At 45.1% G+C, this 25,791-nt stretch overlaps 2 protein-coding genes across 6 annotated transcripts in view; one reads left to right on the top strand and one right to left on the bottom strand.

Moving 5' to 3' along the window:
• Glt8d2 (glycosyltransferase 8 domain containing 2) overlaps positions 1–4,883 on the top strand; it is a 32,595-nt gene extending 27,712 nt beyond the window's left edge. For all 3 annotated transcript variants that reach the window (XM_021174967.3, XM_021174966.3, XM_085843056.1), the window contains 3 exons: positions 691–857; positions 2,555–2,667; positions 4,302–4,883. In XM_021174967.3, coding sequence (XP_021030626.2) covers positions 691–857; positions 2,555–2,667; positions 4,302–4,471 — 450 coding nt within the window. In that variant the 3' untranslated portion in view covers positions 4,472–4,883. The remainder of the gene's footprint in view (positions 1–690; positions 858–2,554; positions 2,668–4,301) is intronic.
• A 658-nt stretch (positions 4,884–5,541) lies between these two features.
• Tdg (thymine DNA glycosylase) lies at positions 5,542–25,563 on the bottom strand. Of its 3 annotated transcripts, none has more exons than XM_085843053.1 (10): positions 25,220–25,529; positions 16,579–16,754; positions 13,850–14,091; positions 13,327–13,396; positions 11,240–11,375; positions 11,012–11,094; positions 10,836–10,930; positions 8,351–8,522; positions 7,746–7,871; positions 5,542–7,236 (listed from the first exon to the last, which is right to left on the bottom strand). In XM_085843053.1, exons 1-10 carry the CDS (start codon positions 25,240–25,242, stop codon positions 7,094–7,096), a joined length of 1,266 nt encoding a protein of 421 aa, XP_085699179.1. In that variant the 5' UTR covers positions 25,243–25,529; the 3' UTR covers positions 5,542–7,093. The 3 variants fall into 3 exon arrangements, with proteins under 3 accessions (XP_085699179.1, XP_085699180.1, XP_085699181.1); XM_085843054.1 differs by having other exon boundaries at positions 25,319–25,528; XM_085843055.1 differs by lacking the exons at positions 5,542–7,236; positions 8,351–8,522 and having other exon boundaries at positions 25,220–25,563.
• Positions 25,564–25,791: the final 228 nt, after the last annotated feature.

Raw genomic sequence — 25,791 nt, 5'->3', positions numbered from 1 at the left:
ACACCAAGGTATTTTATATTATTTGTGACTACTGTGAAGGGTGTCATTTCCCTAATTTCTTTCTCAGCCCATTATACTGTTGGACCTGCTTAAGCATCAAGAAGGCAGATGTGGCAGTTAGAAGGCTAGAGAGGTCAGAGCTGTCACACAGATGGAATGTAGGGCCCTGAAGCAGAAAGGTTGTCAGTGGAGTCAGACAAGCAAGTAGCAGGTGCTGGGACTGAGCAGGACACCCAGCATTCAGAGGCTGGGAAGGAGGTAAAGCCAGCAATGGGGAGTGAGACAGCTCGGTGGGTAAAAGCACTTGTCCTGGATCCGACCTGAACCCAAGATAAAAGTTGTCCTTTGACTTCTAACACACACACACACACACACACACACACACACACACACACACACACATACACACACACACACCTTTAAACATATGCTGGGCATGGTGACACGTCTTTAATTCCAGCACTGGAAAGGCAGCGGCAGATCTCTGTAAATTTGAGGCCAGCCTGATCTACATAGTGAGTTCCAGGATGATCAGAGCTACAAAGTGAGACCCTGTTCACACAACAAAACCCACCAAAGGAAGGCAGAAAGCCGCCAGTGGGCAGCAGGAAGCCCAGAGAGAGTGTACAAAAGCTCCAAGAAGGTGAACCATTTTCCCTAAACAGAAGAGTCCACTCTGTTCTTTTGCAGAACACATACATGGGCTATCTGGACTACCGGAAGAAGACCATCAAGGACCTTGGCATCAGCCCCAGCACCTGCTCATTCAATCCTGGTGTGATTGTTGCCAACATGACTGAATGGAAACACCAGCGCATCACGAAACAGCTGGAAAAGTGGATGCAGAAGAATGTGGAGTATGTGTACAGGTTTCTCTGCCACCATTGCTCCCAGTTGGGACCAAGTGGCTCGGCTCATCTTTGTGTAGCTCAGGAATTAACACAAAACAAAACAGGGCACCTGAGGTCAGATTCTCACAGAATCTGTCAACCAAGAAAAGGAGTATGGGGACGATCTTTCCCCAGGTGACAGAAGTCTGAGAAATTGGGATGAGGAATCCGTGCCCTTTCTTCTTCCCAACAAGTTGCTTAATAATGTGGCTTGAATCTTTTCCACTGGGGGCCGGGGTGGGGGGGGGGCAAACTTCATTTATCTTAGCTGAGTTTCTTTTACAGGACTGCTTTTCTGTGAAGATAAGGTCTCACTATGTAGCCCTAATCTACAGGCCTGGACCTCACTAAGAAACCAGGCTGGCTTTTGCCTCTGATATGCTGATATTCAAGATGTGTACCATCACACCTGGCCACAGACCTACTTTTAAGGCTAATTTCACAGAGCCAGCATTAAAAAAAATACTTTTCTTTGATGCTTATTTTCTCTCTGTGTGTGTGTGCATGTGTTTGCACATGTGTGTATGGGTGGGTGCACAGGTATGTGTGTGAATAACTTCAGGGTTCATCCTCACCAGCACAGTTCAGCTCTTTAGCCCAGGCACTGGCCGTTCTGTCTCCACCTTTCTTGTGCAGGGATTCCAAGCACAGAGTTTTCACACGGGTTCTGGGGCTAGATCCACCAAGTACTTTACTGACTAAGTTGTCTCCCCAGAACTTGCATTAAAAGTGACTTTTAATTTAAAATTTAAGAATTTTAAGTATCAGATTTTTAGAATAGAGCAACAAAAAGTTTACTAAGACAACCACTACCACATCATCGTCTTTCCTATCAGTCTTTATTATTTTTATATTTATAATATTTATAGCATCTAAAATATTTATATTAAAAATTTTAAATATCTTAAATATTTTAAAATTATTCATTATAGTTCACCCATTTAAAAACAACTAATTTTAATTCTATGCATATGGTGTTCTGCTTCCTCCATGTATGTCTACACCACATACATGCCTCTGCCTGCTACCCTTGGAGGCCAGAGAGAGTGCTGGAAGTCTTGGAACTGGAGTCACAAATGGTTGAGAGTCAACATCTGGATGCTGGGGGTCCTCTGTAAGAGTCCCGGAGGTGCTCTTAACTGTTGGGCCATCTCTCCAGCTCCTTCACCTATGTATCTCAGTACCATTGAACTTGTATGTAATTGTAAATAATATAGATCAGAATTTGATCTTCTGAGCCTACCATTAAAAAAACCCTGAGAGTTAGTGACAGGATATTAATAAGTATTAACATTGTGAATCTAGGTGACACAAGTGAGAGTGTGGACTTAGGTGACATACATTGGGAGACAGTGGCTCTGGGCCACGTACTGTGATTCTACATGGGAGATAAGGTTTAATGGTGCATGCCTACAATCCCAGCACAGGGGAAGTGGAGACAGCAGGCTTGACTCCAGGTTTTCCTCTGCTGTATATGGACTTCAAGACCAATCTGCTCTACATGAGACCCTGTTTCTAACAACAAAAACTCCTGATTAAAAAATAGGAGTTGGGGGGAAAGTAGAGAAGCCTTCTTTCTCCTAGGACCAGCCACATTAGCATCTATCTACTTCCTGTGAGAGCTTCTAACCAAATGTTTTTGTTTTTTTAAATCCCATTCTTAGAGAAAACCTCTACAGCAGCTCCCTGGGAGGAGGAGTGGCCACCTCTCCCATGCTGATTGTGTTTCACGGGAAGTATTCCACCATCAACCCACTGTGGCATATACGGCACCTCGGTAAGTCCTTCCAGGAAGCAGGGGAAGTGAAACATCACCACTCTAGCACCTATAGCCCAGGGGTTCAGGCCCTAGGAGTGTGACCTTGGCCACCTCTCTGCCTTAACCCTCAGGCTCAGAATCTACAAATGCAAATGGTGTCTTTAGTTGCCAGAGTGAAGCGAGCATTCCAGGATTCAAGAAAAGGATTCTGACTAGGGCTGGAAAGATGGCTCCACAGTTAGCCACACTGGCTGTTCTTTGAGAAGACCCAGGTTCAATTCTCAGCTCCCAACTGTCTCTAATTCCAGTTCCAGGGGATCTGACACTCTCATGCAATACATGTAAAATAAAAATAAATTTTAAAACAAAGTATTTAAAGCTTATGGAGTGATGCTTAGCATAGAACTTCCATCTTGCAATGCTCCAGTATACAGAGCCTACTGAGTGTGACCTTAAGACAGCTTGTACTGTTCCCATATATGTAAAATCCCATCAAAGTGGAGGTCAGTAACAAGTAGCATGAAGATGGGCTGGGGATATGGCTCAGTGGATACAAGCACTTACCAAGCAAGCATGACTACACTTTGGATCCCCAGGACTCTTGCAAAAGGCAACAAGCATAGTTAGTGGCCATCAGTAACCCCAGCACTCAGATAGCTAGGACAGGGTTCTCTGGGTAAGCTGGCTAGCTAGACCAGACACACCAGTAAGCTCTGGGTTTAAGTGAGAGACCACTGCTTCAATATTGGAGAGAAATTGAGGAAGAAACCTGATATCAACATTGGCTTTCCAGACACGTGTGCAAAATGGAAAAAGGAAAAGGACAGACCCTGGAGCAGACTCAGTTTCACACTTGTGAATTACTAACTGTTGATGTGCAAAAAGGGCATAACCTTTCTAAAAGAATCCAGTTTTCCCTATAAGGTTTGGAATCAGGCAAGAAATGTAAAGCCAGTCTACACAGCAGTCGTTTGAAATGTGATCTGGTTTTGTTTTGTATGTGGAAAGCAAACAATAACGCATATTAAGTTAGGGTCGAAACAGAAAGCCTTCTATCATTCTATAAAATCATTTAAAGCCATTCCACATTGTCCTGGAGCTGAGGTGAGGCTGGCCCTCTGATGACTTCTCGGGACACAGAGCCTCCTCTCAGATGCGGGCTCCCTTTGTGGAGACTGGCTGGAAGCTGGTACCTGTAACCACAGGCCAAGGTGACTGAGCAGCTTCTCTTCTGCAGCCGCTGAGTGAGTGACAAGAGCCAGATTCTATTGTTCCTGACAGACATTGCGTGAGAGTGTCATGTAACTGACATTGTTACAAGGCCATGATTCTGGCTGACCATATTTTCTCTACACTCAATGGAGTTTTATTGTTGTTTATGGAAAAAACAACAGCAGAGGATATATTTTATATAAATTATATCTGCATGACCTTCTAGAAGTACTGTAGAACACTCCGAGGAATGGCAGTATTAAGGTCTCTTCACTATCATAACCTTAGGCTTATGTAATGTATGGTTATCACCAAGGGAGCTTATGTGAGGCGTGACTCCTGCTAACTGGACAGTTTTACCATAGCTTGTATCCAAGGTTTCATATAAAATCGTCGTCACTAACAAGCCTGTTATTTATTTCCCTCTGCATACACCGAAGGCTGGAACCCTGATGCAAGATATTCGGAGCACTTCCTGCAGGAAGCTAAACTACTCCACTGGAATGGAAGACATAAACCCTGGGACTTTCCTAGTGTTCACAATGACTTATGGGAAAGCTGGTTTGTTCCTGACCCTGCAGGGATCTTTAAACTGCATCACAATAGATGAAACCCTCCAACAGTTAAAATACACCCTGGATAAAAATGGAACGGGCCCTCTGTGTCTTCTAACACTGTTCTTTAAGAGCAAGTCTTCTGATACAGATGACCTCTGGTGTAAGAGACAGATACGACTGTGTACACGTTGAACCAAGGCCCACACACATAGACTCAACTTCTCTAAGTTCAAATGATTGCCATGAGCAGCCCCTACTCATTTTTTTTCTTTTGGTGTTTTGAGACAGGGTCTCGCTATGTACCCCAAGTCTCAACCTGAATGACAACTATATCTGAAAAATTTCAAAATCTCTATTTTCTCAGATATTTTGGGAGCAGTTCTTTTGTTTTACTTTTAAGATGGGATCTCACTGGCTGGAGAGAGTGTTGGCTGCTCTTCCAGAGGACCCAGCTTTGATTCCCAGCACCCACACGGCAGTTCCAGGGGATCTGACATTCTCTTCTGGCCTTCACAGGCACTGGGTACACATGTGATGCACATATGGAAGGCAAAACATCCATACATGTTTTCGAAATAATAGAAACAAGTTAGCCGGGTGGTGGCAGCACATACCTTTAATCTCAGCACTCAGGAAGCAGAAAGAGTTTAATCTCTGTGAGTTCGAGGCCAGCTTGGTCTATACAGTGAGTTTCAGGACAGTCAAGGCTACAGAGAAACGCTGCCTCAAAACAAACAAACAAACAAACAAACAAACAAACAGGGTCTTTCTCTATATCCCTGGATAACTTGGAACTCACAACTTCAAATTCACAAAGATCCGCATGTTTCTGCCTCCTAAGTACTGGAACTGAAGGCCTGGGCCACCACACCTGGCTGCAGGGTTTTCCTTCTTAAAAACAGGTTGCTAGTTTTGTCTTTTACAAAATTATAAATTAAAAAATGTAGAATCTGTAAAAATAAACTCTTCAAGCTTTTGTGATTTTGTCATGTGACATGTAAGAGAAAGTAACCCATCCTCAGGTTTGCAGTGGGGAGGAATACCATTAAATCCTGCTAGAGAAAAACCTGTATACTAAGCATAGCCATTCTTAATGTTTATTGTAAAAACGCTCAGACTTGCGCATGTTTAAAATCTCAGTATTATTTAATGAGAACACTCCACCCTGTCATGTACAGGGTGCCCCGCACTCGTTACTCACCCACCATGTTAAGGAAAAGCACCAGGAAGTACAGAGGTCCTCATGGCTGCTCTCCAGAGTCATAATTTAAAGGTATTTCTCCATGGTAAAGCTACATTACATACCAAGGCAATACTACATGCTTTACATAGTCCCATGAAAAAAATAATTCAATTGATCCTAATCCCTGATGCAAGGCACTTCAAAGCACCCGCATAAAATGCCCATGTAAACAGCAGTGCAGTGCACCTTCCAAATAACATGACTTGTGCACAACCTGACCCAGACCGAAGGAAAAAGAAAGCCCATCACTGCCACAGCTAAAGGCATGTTAAAATTTCTACCAAGAAACTGCTTTCCTCATTATTCACAGAACAGGCTACATAACCTCTGTGAGATACAAAACCCTTGTGGGCATTTCATACTGCCAAACCAGCATGCACCAGGGGTGTGCACCAAGTCAGAGTGCTCAGAAGTGAGAGCGCTAGGCATCGCTGAACACGCACGTTTCCTAGCCACCAGCCCTGGCAGGCTGTCTGTAGCACCATGGAAAATGCATGAGCAGCCACAAAGGTACAAATTCCAATCAGCTCTTTCACGAGGTTCACTTAGTCCACAGTAATCAACAGTAGTGACAATAATTTTTACATCATTGACAAATGATTAGCTTTCCCTAGAAGAAAGTTCTGTATCAGTACATCCCATGTACACAGCACCAGTTTAAACAGGGTTATCAAACACCTGCAGCAGCGCGTGGCTAACTGGAAAGTTCATTTCTTAGCGCTTTCCAAGTCGGGATAAAAATCACAACAGTGATGAACACTGACGGGGGATTCAGTAAAACAGAGGGGTGGCAACTGTCCAGGTTCTACTGCCTTCTCAGGAGCCACAAGAGGCAGAGGCCATCGGCAGGGCTCAGGCCCCATCAGGTTTCTATTACCAAGCAACAGCCACACACACTACTGGGAGAGTAAGGGGTCTGCGCGTGACTGCAACCCAGAGGGTTCTGAGTCCACCTCCAGCTTCGAGTCCACGGAGGGCTAGTCTGCTTCCAACAGAGACAGGCACATCTGCCTTTCACCAGCTTGATTCTTACTAGTATGCCCTACTTAGGCATTTAAAGGGATAAGGGCATATATAGGTATGCACAGTGAAGAATCAACTATAAATATTCTGACTGTTGCTTTTTTAAAATTATAGATCGAAGTGACTCCTCAGAGAAAACCAGTTTCTTCATAAATGAAATATAGTATATAAAAAGCTGGAATGATGGGTAGTTAAAATACAAAACTCAAGTACAAAACACCCTATTTTTCCTTTCCAAACTACACAGATTCATACAGTTGACTCTACCATATAACTGCTCCATATATAATTACACCACTAGCGTAAAGGACCATTAACACTAAAGCCCCTCAGTTAGCACACTGAGGTTCTCCGTCCTGAGGTCTGCATTAGAACTGCAGCCCTGAGCCCGAGCTGAGAGGCACCCTTCCTAAGCGTGGCTCTCTTCTTCCTGCTCTCGGGTCCCACAATTATTAAAAGAAGGGATCTGCTCTGCAAACGACTGTGCCATCCACTGCCCATTCGGAACATCGCCGGGGGCTGCTTCTCCTCTCGGCTCCGCACTGTGGGCTGCTGGGAAGGGAAAAAAAAAGTCTTAGTTCACTGTCAAATTTAAACTGATCTAATTAGGAGATTTTAAAAGTGCATCAGAGAATTATTAAAATACTGAGCTTTTAAAAACAATGATGAATTATTACGAGATTTTCAGATCGAGGACCAACAAATCATCATTTGCCACTCAAGGAGGGAAACACAAGTTGATTGGTTTACAAGCCGACTTAAGCACGCCTTTAATCCCAGCACTTGGGAGGCAGAAGCAGGAGGATTTCTGAGTTCGAGGCCAGCCTGGTCTACAGAGTGAGTTCCAGGACAGCCAGGGCTACACAGAGAAACCCTGTCTCGAAAAACCAAAATAAATAAATAAAATAAAAAAAAATAAGTAAAAAGCCCAACACACGTGAGAAGCTTTAGTTACTTAATTACATTACATATTAGTACTCTAAATCGTCAACAATCACTCTTTCTTTCTGTTATTCCCATCAGCCCAGTCCTCTGAAAGGACGAATCTGGAGGAAACATACTTAGCCCATTTGAAGCAATGCCACAAGGTTCACCATTACATGGGTTTTCCCCATAGGCGCCGCCGTACGCTGCCTCATAGCCTGGATCATACTTTTCTTCCTTAACTGCCATCTTCTTTGCGTCCTCTGTGGGGAGGGAAAAAGAGGACTGAAACTGATGTTGTATAAAAGCTGTATTTCTGTGCAAATACAGCCGAGTCATAGAATTTGCTATTGTTATTTTCCTTTTTAAGATATGTTATTTTTTATTCATAAGTGTGTGAGGCTGCATGCAGGTGCCTGATGGGTGCCCTGGAACTGGAATTACAGGTGCCTGTAAGTTGCCTGGAGCGATTCTGGGAACCAAACCCTGGTCTTCTGCAAGAGCAGCAGTGCTCTCAAGCACTGGCACCTCTCTAGCCCCATCTGCCATTGCCCTTCACGTTACACTAAATTAGCTTGTGAAGACTGGAAAAGTCCACTGCACCCAGCTTTAGGCCGAGAGATGCTCCTGTTATCATAGCGATTGGCTACAGTGCCATCTTCTTTCTTCCTGCTTTAAATCTGCGACTTCGTTCTGTTCTGTACACACAGGAAGCTGAGGAGGGAAGGGGATGGTAACAAACCTTGCGCAAGCTGCAGGTCAAATGTATACTGCACTTCCTGAATGTCCGAGTTGCGTTCAATGCCTTTCAGCTGGTCTCTCAAGTCCTTCAGCTTAATGTAGTAATGAACTTTGTCCTGGGCCCGGGGAAACTGAGCACATCTGGCGCTGGACGACGGCATGACGTAGCACAGCTGGGATCAAGGTTTCAGAGATGTTAGCAGCTGACTGAATCTACTCACATTGCAGTTAGAAAAAGTGAACTTTATTTGGCTTAATTACTTGATGCTTATACGTAAATCAAAGAAGCTGCATTTAAGATCCCCAAGTGTAGCTGGCTTTGAGTTCTTTTCTCATAAACTATGGACAAAGCCTTGTCCATAATTAATCTAGAAATGTCCCTAGAAGCTGGATGAAATACCAGAAGTAAATGGCAGCAGGGAAAGACGTTTGCATTTATCATGCCGACTGATGACAAACTGTCCTTCAAAGAGCAGAAATCATTTCTTGTTCTATACATATAAGTGAGGAGATTAATATACTTATGGCAATTTTTAAGTTGGTTTCCTTTCATATATTAAGATTATTTTGTTTTGAGACTGCCTCATCATATATTATAATTATTTTCTATTTTTGATTATAGGATTTTTAGAAACTGATTAATGCAGATGTGTGGGTGTTAGCATGTTTTTATAATAGCACATTTTCAAGATATTCTTTAATTAAAACGATCCACAGTAGACTGGCTAGGGGTAATGGCACATACCTTTAATCCTAGCAGAGGCAGATAGGTTTGAGGGCAGCCTTATCGAATGCACACAGTGAGGCCCCTGCCTGCCTCTCTCTCCCTCTCCCACACAAATGAGAATAAAAAGAAGAAAGTAAATTGTTTTCACTTCCAGCTAAATCACTAGCAACATCAATAACTTCGTAGAATACAAAGTGGAAGATAGATGCAGGGCTGCCTAGAGAACTGCCACTGTTGCCATAGTTACCTCTTGACTGTCAACTGACCCAGATTTGGACTCATTTTTGAAGAAGGAACTTCAATAGAGTCACCCAGGTCTAACTAGCCTGAGGCCTTGTCTGTGAGGCTCTTTCTTAGTTAGTTTTGAGGGGCGTGGCATGTGGTATGTGTACCAGTGGGAGGAGGAGAACTTGTGGGAGTCAGTTCTCTCCTTCCACAGTATGGGTCTGGGGATTGAACTGGGGTTGTCAGGCTTGGCAGAAAATGTCTTAACCCACTAAGACATCCTGCTGGTCCCACAAGGCATTTCCATAACTGCTAATATTTGAGAGCCCAGCTAACTGTTGAGTACTACCATCCTTAGTTTGATGCGCTTGTTTGTTTGCTAAATGTCGTTTTTAAAGATTTATTGATTTGTATGTGCACTGGTGTTTTGTGTGGATGAATATCTATCTGTGTGAAGGTCCCAGAATCCCTGGGACTGGAGTGACAGACAGGGTGAGCTGCCATGAGAGTGCTAGGAATTGAACTCAGTTCCTCTGGCTGTAAGCACAAAGCCCTCTCTCCAGGCCCAGAGCCTGAATTCTATAAGAAAGACAGCTGAGCAAGTGCTGAAGTGGTAGAGTATTGCCTAACATGCAAGTTTGATCTCCACCCCCCCAAAAAAAACAAACAAAAAAACAAAACAAGATACACAAACCCCTATGCTTTACTTTAAAAAAAAAAAAGTGAACAAAATCAGAAACAAACGTTTGTAAATACTTTGTGGAAATTAGTTTGAAAATCACTATACAGGGCTAGACAGATAACTTAGTGGTAAGAGCTCTGGCTGCTCTTGCAGAAGGCCCAGGGTTCAATTCCCCAGCACCCATGGTGGCTCACAACTGTCTATAACTCCAGTCCCACGAAATTAGATACCCTCTTCTGGCATCCATGGGCCATGTGGTTGTATACAGATATATACAGTTATATACATTAAGCAAAACATCCATATGCATAAAAATAAATAACTGAATAAGTGAAATGTTTAAAAAAAAAACGAGAAGGCAAGTGAGAAAGCTTCAGAGCTGTCCTGACACCTCTGATTATGTGACAGCACCTAACAGGCTGGCTGGCTGCTGGTCTAAGCTTCAGAGCTGTCCCCGATACCTCTGATTATGTGATAGTACCAAACAGGCTGGCTGGCTGCTGGTCTAACGTGTTCAGCTCTAAAATTAAGCTGGGGTTAAATATACAAATGAAGTAGGTAACTTTACCGGTGTGAATACCAATGTATACGTTAGATACATATGTATGTCTGAATTTGTAAGTAACCAATGATGGTATTCTGAATGTAGTACAAGCCAGTTCCTCTGACATTTAGCTGACAAATACTTTTTAAATAAAATTCTAACTACATCTGAAAGTCTAAGCCGGTAATTATTTAATAAAACAGGTGGATTCTCTTAGGACAAAAATAACACTGTCTGGGACAGATGGGAAGGACAGTCGGCTAGAAGCCCCTGGGCAGCTTACAGATAGATGCACTCGGGAGACTTACAGTTTCTGTGTCTGGGATCTTGTGGGGTTGAAGCCCAAATTCCAAGTTCTTAACCTTTACTCCAAAAACTTCTTTACTGAAAATTTCATAAATACCTAAAGTAAAACACAAATATATTTAACACTGCCCTTGTCATGAGCATAGAGAGAAGACAAAAATGTAAAAGTAATTCTTACATTTTCCATTAAACACCGCTATTCGTGGCTGGTATTTCTGCAGTTTCTGCACCAGGATGCGCCCTCCTTCCCGGAACTCTTTACTAGAAGTGAATGGGGAGGTGGTGAGGATAGAAACAGAGCAGTGTTTGCAGTGAGCGCCGTCAGGTGGCTCTCCACACGTTACACGCACTTTTGGATCGGGCATGAGGTGCCCACAGCACCATAAATCTCATGTTCTATAGCTACCTAGACAGATCCTTGCTGCCCGGCGTCGTCCGTTCCACCATGTTGGTGAATCCAATGCCGTACTTCCCGGGTAAGGTGTGGTCATCCATGTGATTCAGCTGCACCTCACTCAGCCCGGACATGAACAGACACTTCCCTGTGAAAGAGGGCTTGGTTTCTCCCATGCAAAGTGAAAGGCTTTTATTGAACAACAAAAACAAAACCAAGAAAAACCCAAAACCACTGATGGAGTAGTTTACATCATGTTGCTAAAACTGGAGGGAAATAAACGACTTAAAAAAAATTCTTAAAAATTAGTAACCTACAACAAATACCATATTGAACAATGACAGCAGATTGAATACCAATGCTAATTTCTCTCCGACTTTAATCATACTTTTCCTACAAGAAACTATTACCTTCATTGCACACACAGCTTCAAACTGAGTTCTTACCTAATAATTGATAACACCACCACTTTGCCCTTAAGACTCCCCTCACCCTGACTAAACTCAAACCCCTTGAGGGTAGAGGAAACAGAGACACTTTCTCAGAATTGTAAAATAATGGGCATGATATGTTGCTCATTTCAAAAGCACATTATTATTACTTAGCCTAAACACCTGCAATCTGACTCTCGGACAAGCAGTACTGTCTGAGGACACACACCGCCCCAGTAGGCAGCGGGAAAAGGATCTCTCTGTATGGACAACTTGCATGTGTAGAGCAATGCAGTAGTAGAACCTGGTTTTAAAGCTCACTAGGCAAAGAATGAGCCTTTGCTGCCCTCTCCTTCTATAGAAACTGTCTTTCGAGAATGTCTCAGACCCAAGCATTTTACACGTAACCAATACCCAACAATCAATGAATTTCTTTAAGGAACTTTTTCAGCTATTTTATGTGTATGGGTGTGTCTTAGTTAGGGTTTGTATTGCTGTGATAAAGACCATGACTAAATGCGATTTGGGAAGGAATGGGTTTATTTCAACTTACATCTCTCAGGTCACCCTCCATCACTGAAGGAAGTCAGGGCAGGCACTCAAGGCAGGACCCTGGAGGCAGGAAGTGATGCAGAGGCCATGGAGGGTGTTCCTTACTGGCTTGCTCAGCCTGCTTTCTTATACAACTCAGGGCCACCTGCCCAGAGGTGTGATCACCTACAGTGAGCTGGACCTTCCCATAGCAACCACTAATCAAGTAAGCGCCCCAGGGCCCAATGTAGTGGTGGCACTTTCTTGGTTGAGTTTCCCTCTTGCCAAAGTACTCTGAGCTTGTATCATAGTGACAAAAATAAATAAATAAATAAATAAACCAAAACCAACCAGAACAAGGTGGGGTTGATACCAAAAGAGGGAACTGGGTCCTCTAGAACTGTAACTACAGACAGTTGTGAGCCACACTATCTTGGGATAGTTTGGAATCAAATCTGGGTGCTCTGAAAGAGCAGTCAATGCTCTTAACCTCTGAGCCACCTCTCCAGATCCATAATCAATACTTTTTATCTCTCCAAGAAAGTAACACTGACAAAAATCTGGGAACATCAATACTTTTGTCTACACTGCCACAGCAAAATGTTATTGTTACTATATCTATGGAGTGTACACACACACACACACACACACACACTCATTCAAAAAAAAATTAAGGCCAGGTGGTAGTACATGTCTTTAATCCTAGCACGTGGGAGGCAAAGGAAGGCAGGTGTCTCTAAGTTCAAGCCAGTCTGGTTCCTGAATAGCCATAGGAGTTCCTGAATAGCCAGGACTACATAGAGAGACTCTGTCTCAAAACACCCCACCACCTCAAAAAAGAAGAAAATCTTGAAACCCTTTGAGCAAGCACAGAGGTTAGCCCAGTTGTAGAATACATGCTTAGCATCTTCAGAGTCGGCTCTGATACCCAGCTCCACAACCTCCAGGAAGTACTTTCCATGCCCCCAACTCTCCACTAATACCAACGTGCAGTGACAGACCCTTCCTGTCCACACTCAGAGAAACATGCAACACGTGTAGCTTATTCATATAATTCTTGTCAATGTAAAGTCAGCCCATTAATCCTACTAATAAAGCTACCTCACTCAAAGTGACTTTGAAAAAGTCGACACTTACAGAAGTGATTTCCAGGCCCAGGGTAGTGATGTCCTTTATAGGCAGCCATTAATCCCGGGTTAATGCCAATCTAGAAAACAAAGTAATTGAACACTTTTGTTTTTAAAAACTCAGCAAATATTCCATTGTTCCATATGCAAAATTCATATAAACGGCAGGCTGTTCTGTTACTACCCCACCCCCTACTATGTACTATATTAAATTATTTGTGTTTTTCCTTAAAAAAATAAAGTTCTCTACCAAAAAAGGAAAGGAAACTCAAGAAAAGAAACAGCCAGGCAGTGGCAGTGCAGCCTTTAATTCCAGTACTAGGGAGGCAGAGGCAGTTGGATTGCTAAATTTGAGGCCAGCCTGGTCTACAGAGCGAGTTTTAGGACAGCCATGGCTACAGAGAAACCCTGTCTCTAAAAACCCTAAAACAAACGAAACCCCTCTTTTCAGGAGAGTGCTATTTGTAAGAACCACTGCCAAGTAGAGCTAATCCTCTGGGCTATCTATCGGCAAACAAGGACAAAAGCCTTACGATCACAATATCCAGATTGAAGGTCAAAATGTCAGGAAGCGTCTTGGTCAGAAGCTCAGCCTCAGAGACGCCGTTGAAACGGTCCACTTTCCTTTTCACTTTAAACGCGTCTGTGATTTTCTCTTGCTTTTCTTTTGATTTTGTGGACTTGCCGGATTTCTTTGACGTAGCAGGTTTTTTGGTCTCCACTGGTTCCTGGGGCTCTGCTGCTCTGGGTTTCCTTTTCCTTCTCTTTGGAGCTTCTGAAACAGCGATTCCCAGAATGTGGTGGCAGAAAACATAGAAACCGCAGGCAACTCCACAGCAGTCATGCTATAAACACCCATGCTACCCTATCCCGCCCACGTATGTCCTCGAATTTCTGTCTCCTCTGCAGCTTCCCCTCCTATCCCTCTCCCCACCTAGGCACATCTGATGGTCACAGACTGATCTTCTACACAGCCTCACTTGGGTTCTTGGTTCCCCAGGGATCTATATAACACTTTATAGGTATTCTAAGTACATAAATCGTTACGTAAACACATTTTTGAACAAGGCCAGACAAGGTGGTCCACATCTCTTTAGTACAAGCACTCAGGAGGTAGGTAAAGAAGGTCACCCTGAACTATTATACTAAGATTCTGCCCTCAAAGGGGAAGGTTTTTAACTCACTTCCTACTGGTAGGCACAGGTGGCTTATGGCTTGTTTTAGAAGTCATGAGGCACAGACTGCTCCACATATTCAGAGTGACTGGAAAGTGCTGAAGGCAAGCTCTCTTGGGGCTGGCAGCATTGCTCAAAGGTAAGAACAGAGCTGTGTTCTCAGGACCTTCACATGACTGACATAAAGGCTGAACTATGTGTGTTGATACCCACTCTGCACATTACAGAGTGTGTGAGCCACCACCCACCATTTCTATCCAACAAATGTCAGTCCTGACAGTCCAAAGTGTCTCTTGACAATGGTAATGTCTCCTGAGGCACAAAGCACTCTTGGCTGAGAAACAGACTCAGTTATTCAACGGGAAACCAGTGTTCCCTCATCTTTGACTCTCTGGATGCCTTCCTGTTTGCTCTGGCCCCATTCTATTATGTATTTTCTCAGCCAAGCCTGGAAGGCTGCTTCAGTCACTCCTTTCCAGGGTTCCACCACCACAGACTAGCAGCTGGAGATCCCTAGTCCTCAGTGTCTGCAAACACAGGAGAAGAGAGGCTGGAGACAGCCCCAGCCAATAAGTTAGGTGTGGCCCTGGAATTATAAGGCAACTAAGAGCACATTCCTCACATAAATGCTGTTACTGCTATCCACACACCTCAGTCTATGTGGCTTCCCTTCCTATTCCTCATCTGTGAGGCACTTCGTGCAACCAACTGCATGTCAGAAATCTATGAGTGCTTTGGATAATGTTTGAGTCTGCCCACCAAAGGTTCCTATGTTTGATGCTTAGTCCCACAGCAGCTTTGTTGGGAGATGTGGAACTGTTAAGAGGTGAAGCCGAGTAAGGGGTCCTTAGGTTAACTGGGGAAATGCCCTTAGAAGGGAATATCAGCTCCTGGTCTCTGTGGCTTCCTCTCTGGTGATGTGATTCTCTCTCACATGAACCTCTGCCACTGTGGTACCATCTGCCATGAGACCTTTCTCAGGGTGGAGCAAATGGTGAGGTCACGCCCCTAAACCTTCAGAACTGTGCACAAAACCCCTTCTCAGGGCTGGAGACATGGTTCAGTGGTTAAGAGCACTGGCTGCTCTCACAGAGGACCTGTTTTGATTCCTGGCATCACTTGGCAGCTCACAACCTTCTGTGACTTCAGTTCCAAGAGGTCCCACACTGTCTTCTGGTCTCAGAAGGTACCAGACATGGAAGTGGTTCACAGACTTGCAAATAAAATACCCACACACATAAAAATTAACAGAATAAACAAACAAACACACACACACCTTTAAAAAAAACTTACTCCAAAAGAAAAATGTTACTCAGCATCAAGTCTGTCATTATAATAATGGAAGGGGCTACAACTGGTACTTTTCACTTTCTCTTTCTCTCTCAGCATCTATGTGAAGTACATCGAGCTGGAGAGATGGCTCAGCAGTTAAGAACACTGGCTTGTTCTTCCCAGCAACCACATGGTGGCTCACAACCATCAATAACGGGATCTGATGCCCTCTTCTGGTGTGTCTGAAGACAGCTGCAATGTACTCATATAAATAAAATAAATAAATAAATCTTAAAAAAGAAAAGAAATCCATGTACTGTAGCCAAGGAATTGCACCTCTAGAGTACTTTCCAACTCTTTCTCCACACCCTCTAGTCTTCCTCATATCTTCCCACTTAGACCCTCCAGACGTACTTTTAAATGCCCGTCCATGTGAGTCACTCCTTGGCTCCCACTCTCTCAACAGTTCCCTACTGCTCTGGGAATAGCAGTGTGCACTCCTTAGGGTCCACATAAACCTCCCTGCCTCATCTGCTCCCATCCCCACCTTCTCCTCTGCTCCATGATACTCAGAGGTTTGGGGCCATGCCTCAACTCCTTCTCAGCTGGCACTGCCCCCCCCCCCTTTGTTGTTCACAGGGTGACTTTTGGAGCTCCTGTGTTACTGCTCTGCTGCCTCTGAGCGCCTGGACCAAGTTAAATGCCAATGCTGTGAGGTCTCTGGTCACTCATCCTGTGCCTGCTGCAGCGCTCATGTGTTCACTGATTGCTCTGCTGGAGGCGGAGACATTCAAGGGAGACCATGTAAGAACTACCTGGTGCAGGTTCCTGGGCAGGAGCGTCTGCGGGCACCTGCTGTTCAGTCACGGTTGTCATGTTAGGAGCTACTGCTGGCACCTGCTGTCCAGTCGTGACTGCCATGTTAGGAACTTCTGCCATCATTTGTTGAAATGGAAATGAATACAAAGCTTGAACTTGCTCCAGAGAATAGCTGAAAGAACAATTAGGTACAATTTATGTTACCACAATAAAAGTTACCCAAGGGTGAGTTAAATGACCAAAGACTCTTCCGAATCCAAATTGTTTATAGCCAGATCATAGTCATTACTCAGGTAACAGGAGATAAGGAAGGTCTATTCTCTACGAATAGAATACTTCCCTGACTTTACCAAGTACACACACACACACACACTTTAGCTCTTACTGTTCAGTGGCCAGATATGCCACCACCACCACCACAACTTACCTGTACTTTCTCTGAGATGAGATCACAGGAACTTTCAAGTTGATAGTCTTGGAGGACTATCAATCCATACGAATTAAAAAAATCATGGGTTGGAGAGATGGCTCAGTGGTTGAGAGCACTGACTGCTCTTCCAAAGGTCCTGAGTTCAATTCCTAGCAATCACATGGTGGCTCACAACCATCTATAATGAGGATCTGATGCCCTCTTCTGGTGTGTTTGAAGACAGCTGCAGTGTACTCACATACATGAAATAAATAAGTAAATAAATAAATCCCCACATGCACTAATCCCATCTTGGCACAAGAATTTCCCTATCCGAATAGTGTAACTTAGCTTTTCTTTGGTTTCTTTGTGTGATTCTTTAAAAAATATATTCATTAAATTTGGCTTTTTTGTTATTGTTAGCCCTTTGTCTTAGTTGTTTTGTTGCTTACTACTTTATAGACAGACAGACAGAAGAACTGGATTATTTTGTAAATATCTGTTCAACCTACAAAACAAACAAAATTCTCTTCTGAGCATGACTCCATTAAAAGCAAAGCATGCAGGTCTTCCAGCCCAGCTACAGAGAGACCCTGACTCAAAACACAGAAAGCAATCAACCAACGTAAATCCACTCCAAACCCTAAGCCTTCAAAGGAAGCAATTTCCAAAAGCCTTTCTATAGTGGCCTAAAAGCAATGTTTCAAGCTGCTTCTGTCAGCACAAAAGCAAGGAACACAGACATAGGACACTACAGCAGTGTCTACTATAGCAGGATACTCTACAGGGGGATACACTACAGCAGTGTCTACTACATCAGGATACACTACAGCAGTACACTACAGCAGGATACACTACAGCAGTACACTACAGAAGGATCCTCTACAGCAGGATACACTACAGCATCAAATGATGACAATACATGTAGAATGCACTCAGAAGTAAAGTGAAAAGGAATTTACTTCTTGGAGAGAGAAGTCATGCTTCCCATGGCAAGATACTCTACTTGGCAGCTCTCTCTCTCTCTCTCTCTCTCTCTCTCTGTGTGTGTGTATGTGTGTTTTGTAGGTCAGAGCTGGAGAGATGGCACAGTGGCTCAGAGAACTCACTGCTTGTAGAGGATCCAGGTTCACTTTCCAGCACCCACACCAGGCAGCTCTTAATCTCCTGTGACTCCTGCTCCTGGGGACTGGACACCCTCTTCTGGACTATGTGTGCACTTTGATAGAGATGATGAACCCACTCCCCTACACACTCAAACACACATAAATAAAAAAGCTAAGATCAAACAAGCCACTTCTGTAATAAGAGTTATCTCAGTAAAATGGCCAAGTCAAAAGGTAACAACTGCTGGCCAGCAGTGGCACACTCAGCACCTAGGCAGGTGAAATCTCTGAGTCCAGGCCAGCCTGGTCTACAGAGTGAGTTCCAGGACAGTCAGAGCTAAACAGAGAAACCCTGTCTTGAGAAAACAAAACAAAACAAACAAACACAAAGTTTACATAAACTAAAGAACATCTTTGATAACCTTAAATGGCACACAATAGATTTTCCCACACTGCCTTATTGTGTGAACTCTGCTCCCTTAGACTGTTCACTCCCCAGGGAGGAAAGCCTTTCCCTAGCTTAGCCCATTCAAGAACATGATACTAACAGCCACATGCGCCTTGAGACTTTCTGCCCATGAGCATGTATGATGTAACGAACAAGAAATACTCTGTATGTTTATCATGGCTTCTCTGCTCCTGCTTTGAATCCTGAGCTTTCAGAGAGGCCCTGGAAAGGGCCCCCCTTTATTTTTTATTTATTTATTTTTATTAGATATTTTCTTTATATACATTTCAAATGCTATCCCGAAAGTTCACTATACCCTCCCTCCACCCTGCTCCCCCTACCCACCCATTCCCGCTTCTTGGCCCTGGCATTCCCCTGTACTGGGGTATATAAAGTTTGCAATATCAAGGGGCCTCTCTTCACAGTGATGGCCGACTAGGCCATCTTCTGCTACATATGCAGCTAGAGATACGAGCTCTGGGGTACTGGTTAGTTCATATTATTGTTCCACCTATAGGGTTGCAGACCCCTTCAGCTCCTTGGGTGCTTTCTCTAGCTTCTCCATTGGGGGCCCTGTGTTCCATCCATTAGATGACTGTGAGCATCCACTTCTGTATTTGCCAGGCACTGGCATTGCCTCATAAGAGACAGCTATAACAGGGTCCCTTCAGCAAAATCTTTCTGGCATATGCAATAGTGTCTGGGTTTGGTGGCTGATTATGGGATGGATCCCCGGGTGGGGTAGTCTCTGGATAGTCTATCCTTTCGTCTTAGCCCTGGAAAGGGCTCTTGCACAGTATTGCCTGAAGTTCCCTCTTCAATTCCTCAGCACAGGTCACACTGGGGACACAGGATAAGAAACTATGAGAGGCTAGCTTAGGGTGCTGTATGCTCAAAGACAATGAACAGGGGTACTATCCCAGCGGACAGACACTTTTGCTTCAAGAAGGGTTGCTGAAGAGAAGGTCAGGCACCAGTAAGGAAGAATATTCATTCTTCCTTTGAAGTTTTCTTTCTTGAAAACAAACGAACAACACTCCAAAAGAGCAATTATTTGAAAAGTTAATTTTATGTATCTATGTATGTGTGTGTGTGTGTGTGTGTGTGTGTGTGTGTGTGTGTGTGTGTGTAGCATGCACATGCAGTGCCTGTGGAGGTCAGAAAAGGGTGCCCGGGCCTCTACACCTGGACTCAGCCATAGTTGTGAGCCTCCATGTGGGTGCTAGGAATCAAATCCAGGCCCTTGGCAACTGTTAAGCCTTCTCTCCACTCCCAAACTTGTGCTTCTTTAAATACAGTTCTCATGTTAGAGAATGGCTCAATAGAGTATCTTGCAGCAACATGAGAAAATACTATGCAGCTACTAAAAGTTCATTGGTAGTTTGAAAAAAATACAGAAAAAGTATACTTAAAATATTTTTGTGCCGAGCAGTGGTGGTACATGCTTTTAATCCCAGCACTTGGGAGGCAGAGGCAGATGGATTTCTGAGTTCAAGGCCAGCCTGGTCTACAGAGTGAGTTCTAGGACAGCCAGGGCTCTACAGTGAAACTCTGTCTCACGTAGTTCAAGCTGGTCTCATCGCTACATAGTCAAGGTGACCTTGAACTCCTGTTCTTCCTGGCTCTATTTCTCAAGGGTTGGGGTTATAAGCATGTATGATCATACTTGGCCATGTGAATTAAAGTTAGCATCGTGGGACTAGCTTCCTAGTGGATATCTCTTATGTGGGTGCAAGCCAAACATGTACATAGAAACCTTCATAAGTTTGAATACTAGAAAACCAGAATTTTAGATAACCTAATTTTCTGTTGTTGAATACTAGTTAAATCTGCAAGTGACACAAACTTGCTTCAAGTTGTTTCAATTCCTTCTTTTTTTTTCATTTCAAATGATTTGTGTGTACCTGTGCTTGTCTGCATGTGTTATGTGCATGACATGCATGTAGGATCTGTGGAGTACCAAGGGAAGTCAGGGCCCCATAACTGGAGTTACAGGTAGTTGTGAGCAAACCTGTGGGTGATGGGGAACTCATGCCCTCTGCAAGAACAGGCAGTGCTCTTGACGGTTGAACCATCTTTCCAGCCCCCTGCTCAAAAGATTTAAAAACTATGTCGCACACACGCAAGCACGCAGCAACAAGGACCACTGAGTCATCACCCCCACTTCCAGTCTCCCCTCCCTCGCTGTGATAATGCAGAATTAGATTTAGCAGCCTCTACATTAAGCAGCACTAAATCTGCTCAGATCTGAGCAGGCCCTGTACTCATTCCTTTCCTGGTTGGTATGGCAATACCTGAAAAAAAAAAAAGCAACCTAAGAGAAGACCTCGTTCCCACACTCAGTTCAGAATACAGCCCACTGTGCTAGGGAAGGCTAGGCAGCGTGAGCCACGTGGTCCATGTGTTGACCATGGGAAAAAGGGGAATGCGGTGCTTAGCAGGCTCTTTCCTTCCCCCTTTGTGGAGGCTGCAGGACACGAGAAGGGGAAGCCTTTTATGCCATATCTGGTTGAGAGTCAGAAATGTTAACACAACTCACAATCATCCCAATTCCCTATAGAGACTGCCCATCTGTCTAAAGGCTCACAGCAAGCAAGAATACTAAAAACTACAAACTAGGGGCTGGAGAGATGGCTCAGGGGTTAAGAGCACTGACTGCTCTTCCAAAGGTCCTGAGTTCAATTCCCAGCAACCACATGGTGGCTCACAACCATCTGTAATGGAATCTGATGCCCTCTTCTGGTGTCTGAAGACAGCAACAGAGTACTCACATATATAAAACAAATAAGATCTTAAAACAAACCCTACAAACTAAGCTTAATCAGGCCTTGATGACCATGCCCCGAGTTTAACTGCATAACACACACTGCTCTCATGTCCCGAGATCTAAACAACACACTTTATACAATCACTTCTGATTTCACTGACAAGGGGAATCCTTTGGAGGAATAAAGAAAGCAGATCTGTGGTGTAATGAGAATGAACCACACAGGCTCAAATATCCGTACTCGATGAAAACTCTTTGGGAAGGATCTGGAGGTGGCCCACCCCAGCCCCGCCCCCTCTGCCTGTGGTCCTCAGATCAGGATGTGCAATGCTTTCAGCTGCTGCTCTAGTGCCTCGTTTGTCTGCTCTTGCTACGATGCCGATGGATTAACCCTCGGAAACTGTAAGCAAAGCCCCTAATTAAATGTTTCCTTTTTATAAGAGTTGGTCATGGTGTCTTCACAGCAATGGGAAGTATCTTTTCCAGTTTTTCTCCCTTCCCTTTCTCCCTCTTGCTCTGGCCCTGCTCACTCTGGTCCATAGGTTTTTTTTTTTATTGTTGTTGTTGTTGTTTTGTTTTTTGTTTAATTTGTTTTTCATTACGGATGGTTGTGAGCCACCATGTGGTTGCTGGGATTTGAACTCATGACCTCTGGACGAGCAATCAGTGCTCTTAACCGCTGAGCCATCTTACCAGCCCTTCACTTAAGTCTTTAAACCTTGCTGCAAACTATATTCCCTTGAGCAAAGCAGGAGAAAGGCACAGACTTTATATATAGCCACTGGTAGCATCTGTGGCCTTTCCCCCTTGCGAAGCTGGCTGAGTCAGGTAGATACTATTCTTTTAAACTAAGCCTGTTATCCCCCCACCCCCACTGTCTCTATGCCTGGGCCAGTGACATGGTTGATCAGGTAAAGGTGCTTGCCACCAAGCCTGGGGACTTGAGCCTGATCTGAAACCCACAAGGTGGAAGAAGAAAACAAACTTGAGAAAATTTTCCTGTGACTCACGTAGTGGCACATGGGCTCTGCCACCCCTAGCCCCTCCTTTCACTCATGAGCGCATGTAAGACGTTAGAGGTAAAATAATAATCATCCGTGCTTACTGTCCCTCATCCCCACCCAACAGGCTTCGTAGGGTTGCTTCGCTCTGACTCATCCTGACACTCTCCTGGGCAGTGCAGTCCAACTCCCAGCTTTACTGAGCAGAGGTCTGCAAAGGGGGGTGGACTACTGACCACTGACAGTACCACCACACTTGGGGCAGGCCTCCTCAGTTAAACTTCTCTGGAAACACCCTCAGGACAGATCTGGAGGTGTGTCTACTAGGTGATCCCAAGTCAAGTTGATTCCATGTCTAGGTGATTCCAAGACAGCGAGAAACTCCACAGGCCCCACACCTGTCATCTCTGTGTAACGTAATGGCTCCGGAGCTACACAGAAGTGTCCATTCTCTTTTCTTCCCGTATCTGCTGGTATCACCTGCTCCATGCTGCTTCATCCTGCAAGATGCTGCTTTCTTCTCTCGGAGACCCATCCTACCCACTCCTACCGACCTCCTGTGCCCAGAACTGCTTCCTACAGCTGCTTGTGGTCTCTCAATACACACACAGCGGATTAGAGGTCTGTGGAAAGTTGCCATGCTGTATGCCTGTAATCCTGGCACAGAAGCAGAGGAAGGAGGACACCTATGAGTTTGAGGCTTGCTTGGGTCTACAATAGCAAGACTGTCTCAAAGCTAAAAAAAAAAACCCAAAATGTCTACCTAATACAATTCTGATCTGCTGTTTTAAATCTTTAAAGCTTTCTCTAGAAACACTAAGAAACTTCTTTAATTTCAAGTTATTTTATACTATTTTAAGGGTCTAGAGTGCTGTTTCAAAACACCTTTGAGCATCTCATTTGAACCAGGATACATCCTACTGAATACCCACAAACAATGACCAGTGCTAAACAAGCTGAACGCTGCACAGGGGATTGGTCTGGTTTGGCTCTCTATCAAATGCTACATACTGAGTTCTGGTTGTCCCTCTCCCTCCCATCTCAGGGATGAGATCTTCACATGTATCAGCTTTTGTTGTGTAGCCCTACCCTCCTTTCCCCTATTGGTTAATAAAGATGCCTACAGCCTGGGCTGTGTAGAAGAGAGGGGGCGGAGCGAAGGTTCCTGGGCTTGGGGGTCTCAGGAAGGACCACCAGAGAGAGGTGAAAGAAGAAAAAAGTCCCTAATAGGGTAGGTGGATCTTAGCACATGGCCCCGATGGCTGGCCTGATGCAGCAGGATCAGCCCAAACAAAACATGGCACGTGATGTCTCGGGGCTACTGACAGGGAAGCAGACAAACTAGCATGCAGGGCCGATATCTGCCCAGCTCTAGTGCTTTTAAGCCTATTATAAAATCGAAAGAACGTTGTGTCTTATATTTGGGAACTAAATGATCTGAGGTGAGGTAGAAACCCCCAAATAATATTTACTGCAACACACACAGCTCCAGGGAGCTGGCAGTGTGGACCCGTGAAGGAACACCACATACACATCTGCTGCTGACGATGCTACATGGAGAATGCACACTTACCAGTGCGTTAGCTCCTACATGCAGAGTGCAGGAAGACTTTAGGACTAATCAGAATGTCCAGTTCCTGCTGGGCCTGGTAGGTAAGGCTCATAACCCCAGCCATCTGAGAGGCTGAGGCATGAGGCTCATGAATTTAAGGTCCACCGGAGCTACAGAGTGAAGCCAAGGGTAGCCAAGGCAACACAGCAAGACCTTTCAAAATAATGAGTAAGAAGATGGCTGAGGGACATGACTCGGTGGTAAGGTGCTTACTTAGCACACTGGAGGCTCTGGGCTCAATCCCCAACCACACCCTCCCAAATAATAATAAAAATCTAGGTTCATTTTAACATCATTTCAGTAGTATGACATCAAGGTCTCACACACACACTATTTAGTATTGGGTTAGAGAGAGAGACAGACCACACACACATGTAAGATTGTGCCTCTTTTTTGTTAATGATTCACTATTGCATCCATTCAGCATGTATTTATGTAGACTCCAGTTCAACCTATCAGTTCTACAAACCCCTCTGAAAGTTGGGCCGGTGTATTTCCCACTTTCACCAGCAGGCCCCTGGCACCCTGTAGTTGGTGAAGACTTTAAGATAGGTCTACCTGCCTGTGAGTAGAGACCCTTCTGCAGTGTCCCTTGGATCTTTGAGTGGTAAACCAAACTTTCATTTCAATTCCCATGGACTGCCATTGGCCCCCGTCAATTTGCTCAAAGATGTACAATAATACAGCCGTCGAGTGGGAAGGCGGGCTGAAGACAGAATCCCCTGCCTAAGTTCAATGTCCATTTGCCACTTAGAGGCAAGCTAATTCTTCGCCAGGCAGGCATAATACCTAAATCTCTATTCCTTTTACCTGCGGAGACCTTGCCATTTTGTTTTTCTTAGCTTTCTGCGAAGAGTCTAAATCCCCAAACCTATACTTTGGCAGGCCCGCCCTGACATCCCCATCACCACTAAGGGACAGTTTTAAAGACCATCCCAGAATGAAAGACATCTAAAGATTGACTTCTTAGCGTGTTATACACACTCCACAGCAATAGTATCTATCCCGCGGGGAAGAGAAGGACCCGGCAGCAAGCGCGGCCACAGGGGCACCCGCTCGGTCTTTACAGTCCACGGTGACGGAGGGTGAAGAAGAACCGCGCGGGCGGAGGCTGCGGCCGGGCACACACCACCTTTTAAAGCTCGCGGGTACCGGAGGCAGAGGACGTGCGCGGACCGCGGGGGGGAGGAGGGGGGGCGTGTGGGGAGCGGGGAGGTCTCCACCGCGCACGCGCAAGCCGGCCTTTGTGCCGGCCGCGGCCCTGATCGACCCCAGCCGCGAGCGCCCGCGTTACCTGCGCGCCGCCTCTGCGTCCATGGCGGCGCCGCCGAGGGTACGGCCACTCCTGCCGAGCCCACGGGCGTCCGCTCTGCCGCTCGGCGCGCGGACTCACCACAGGATCGGGGCGGCCGGTGGATGGACGGCGCTGGCCTCGGCCCCTCCCACGCTGCTACATCACCGCGGCGAGTCCCCAGCGCACTTCCGTCCCCCTCCGAGGAGACCGGCAGCCTCGCCGTCACGTGATGCTGGCCAGGCCAATGGCGTGTCCTTTTCGGGGCGCCCGGGCCGCCGCTTAGCCTTTCGGGAAACGGGGAGCTCGGAGAGGATGGGGAGCGCCCGGCTGACGTCAGCTTTTGTGGGCTCTAAGTTTCCTTGACGGTGTCGGTTAAGGGTGGCCTTTAGGATGTATTATGCGTGGTGGCAAATTCATGTCTTTTCACCCCAAATTTTGTGCGGATTAAAAGCTACCTGTCTTGGGGCTCACAGAGCCTGAGCTACCAACCAGGGAGCTTTCAGGAGCTGGACCTAGACCCTCTACACGTTTGTAGCAAATGTGCAGCTTGGTGTCCGTGGAACGGGCTGTCT

This window comes from Mus caroli, unplaced genomic scaffold (assembly GCF_978045245.1).
Source record: "Mus caroli unplaced genomic scaffold, Mus_caroli_1 scaffold_9, whole genome shotgun sequence".
In the NCBI taxonomy this organism is placed as follows: domain Eukaryota; kingdom Metazoa; phylum Chordata; class Mammalia; order Rodentia; family Muridae; genus Mus; species Mus caroli.
Note: the sequence above shows the minus strand (reverse complement) of the source record. Positions and strands in the feature narration are given on the sequence as shown.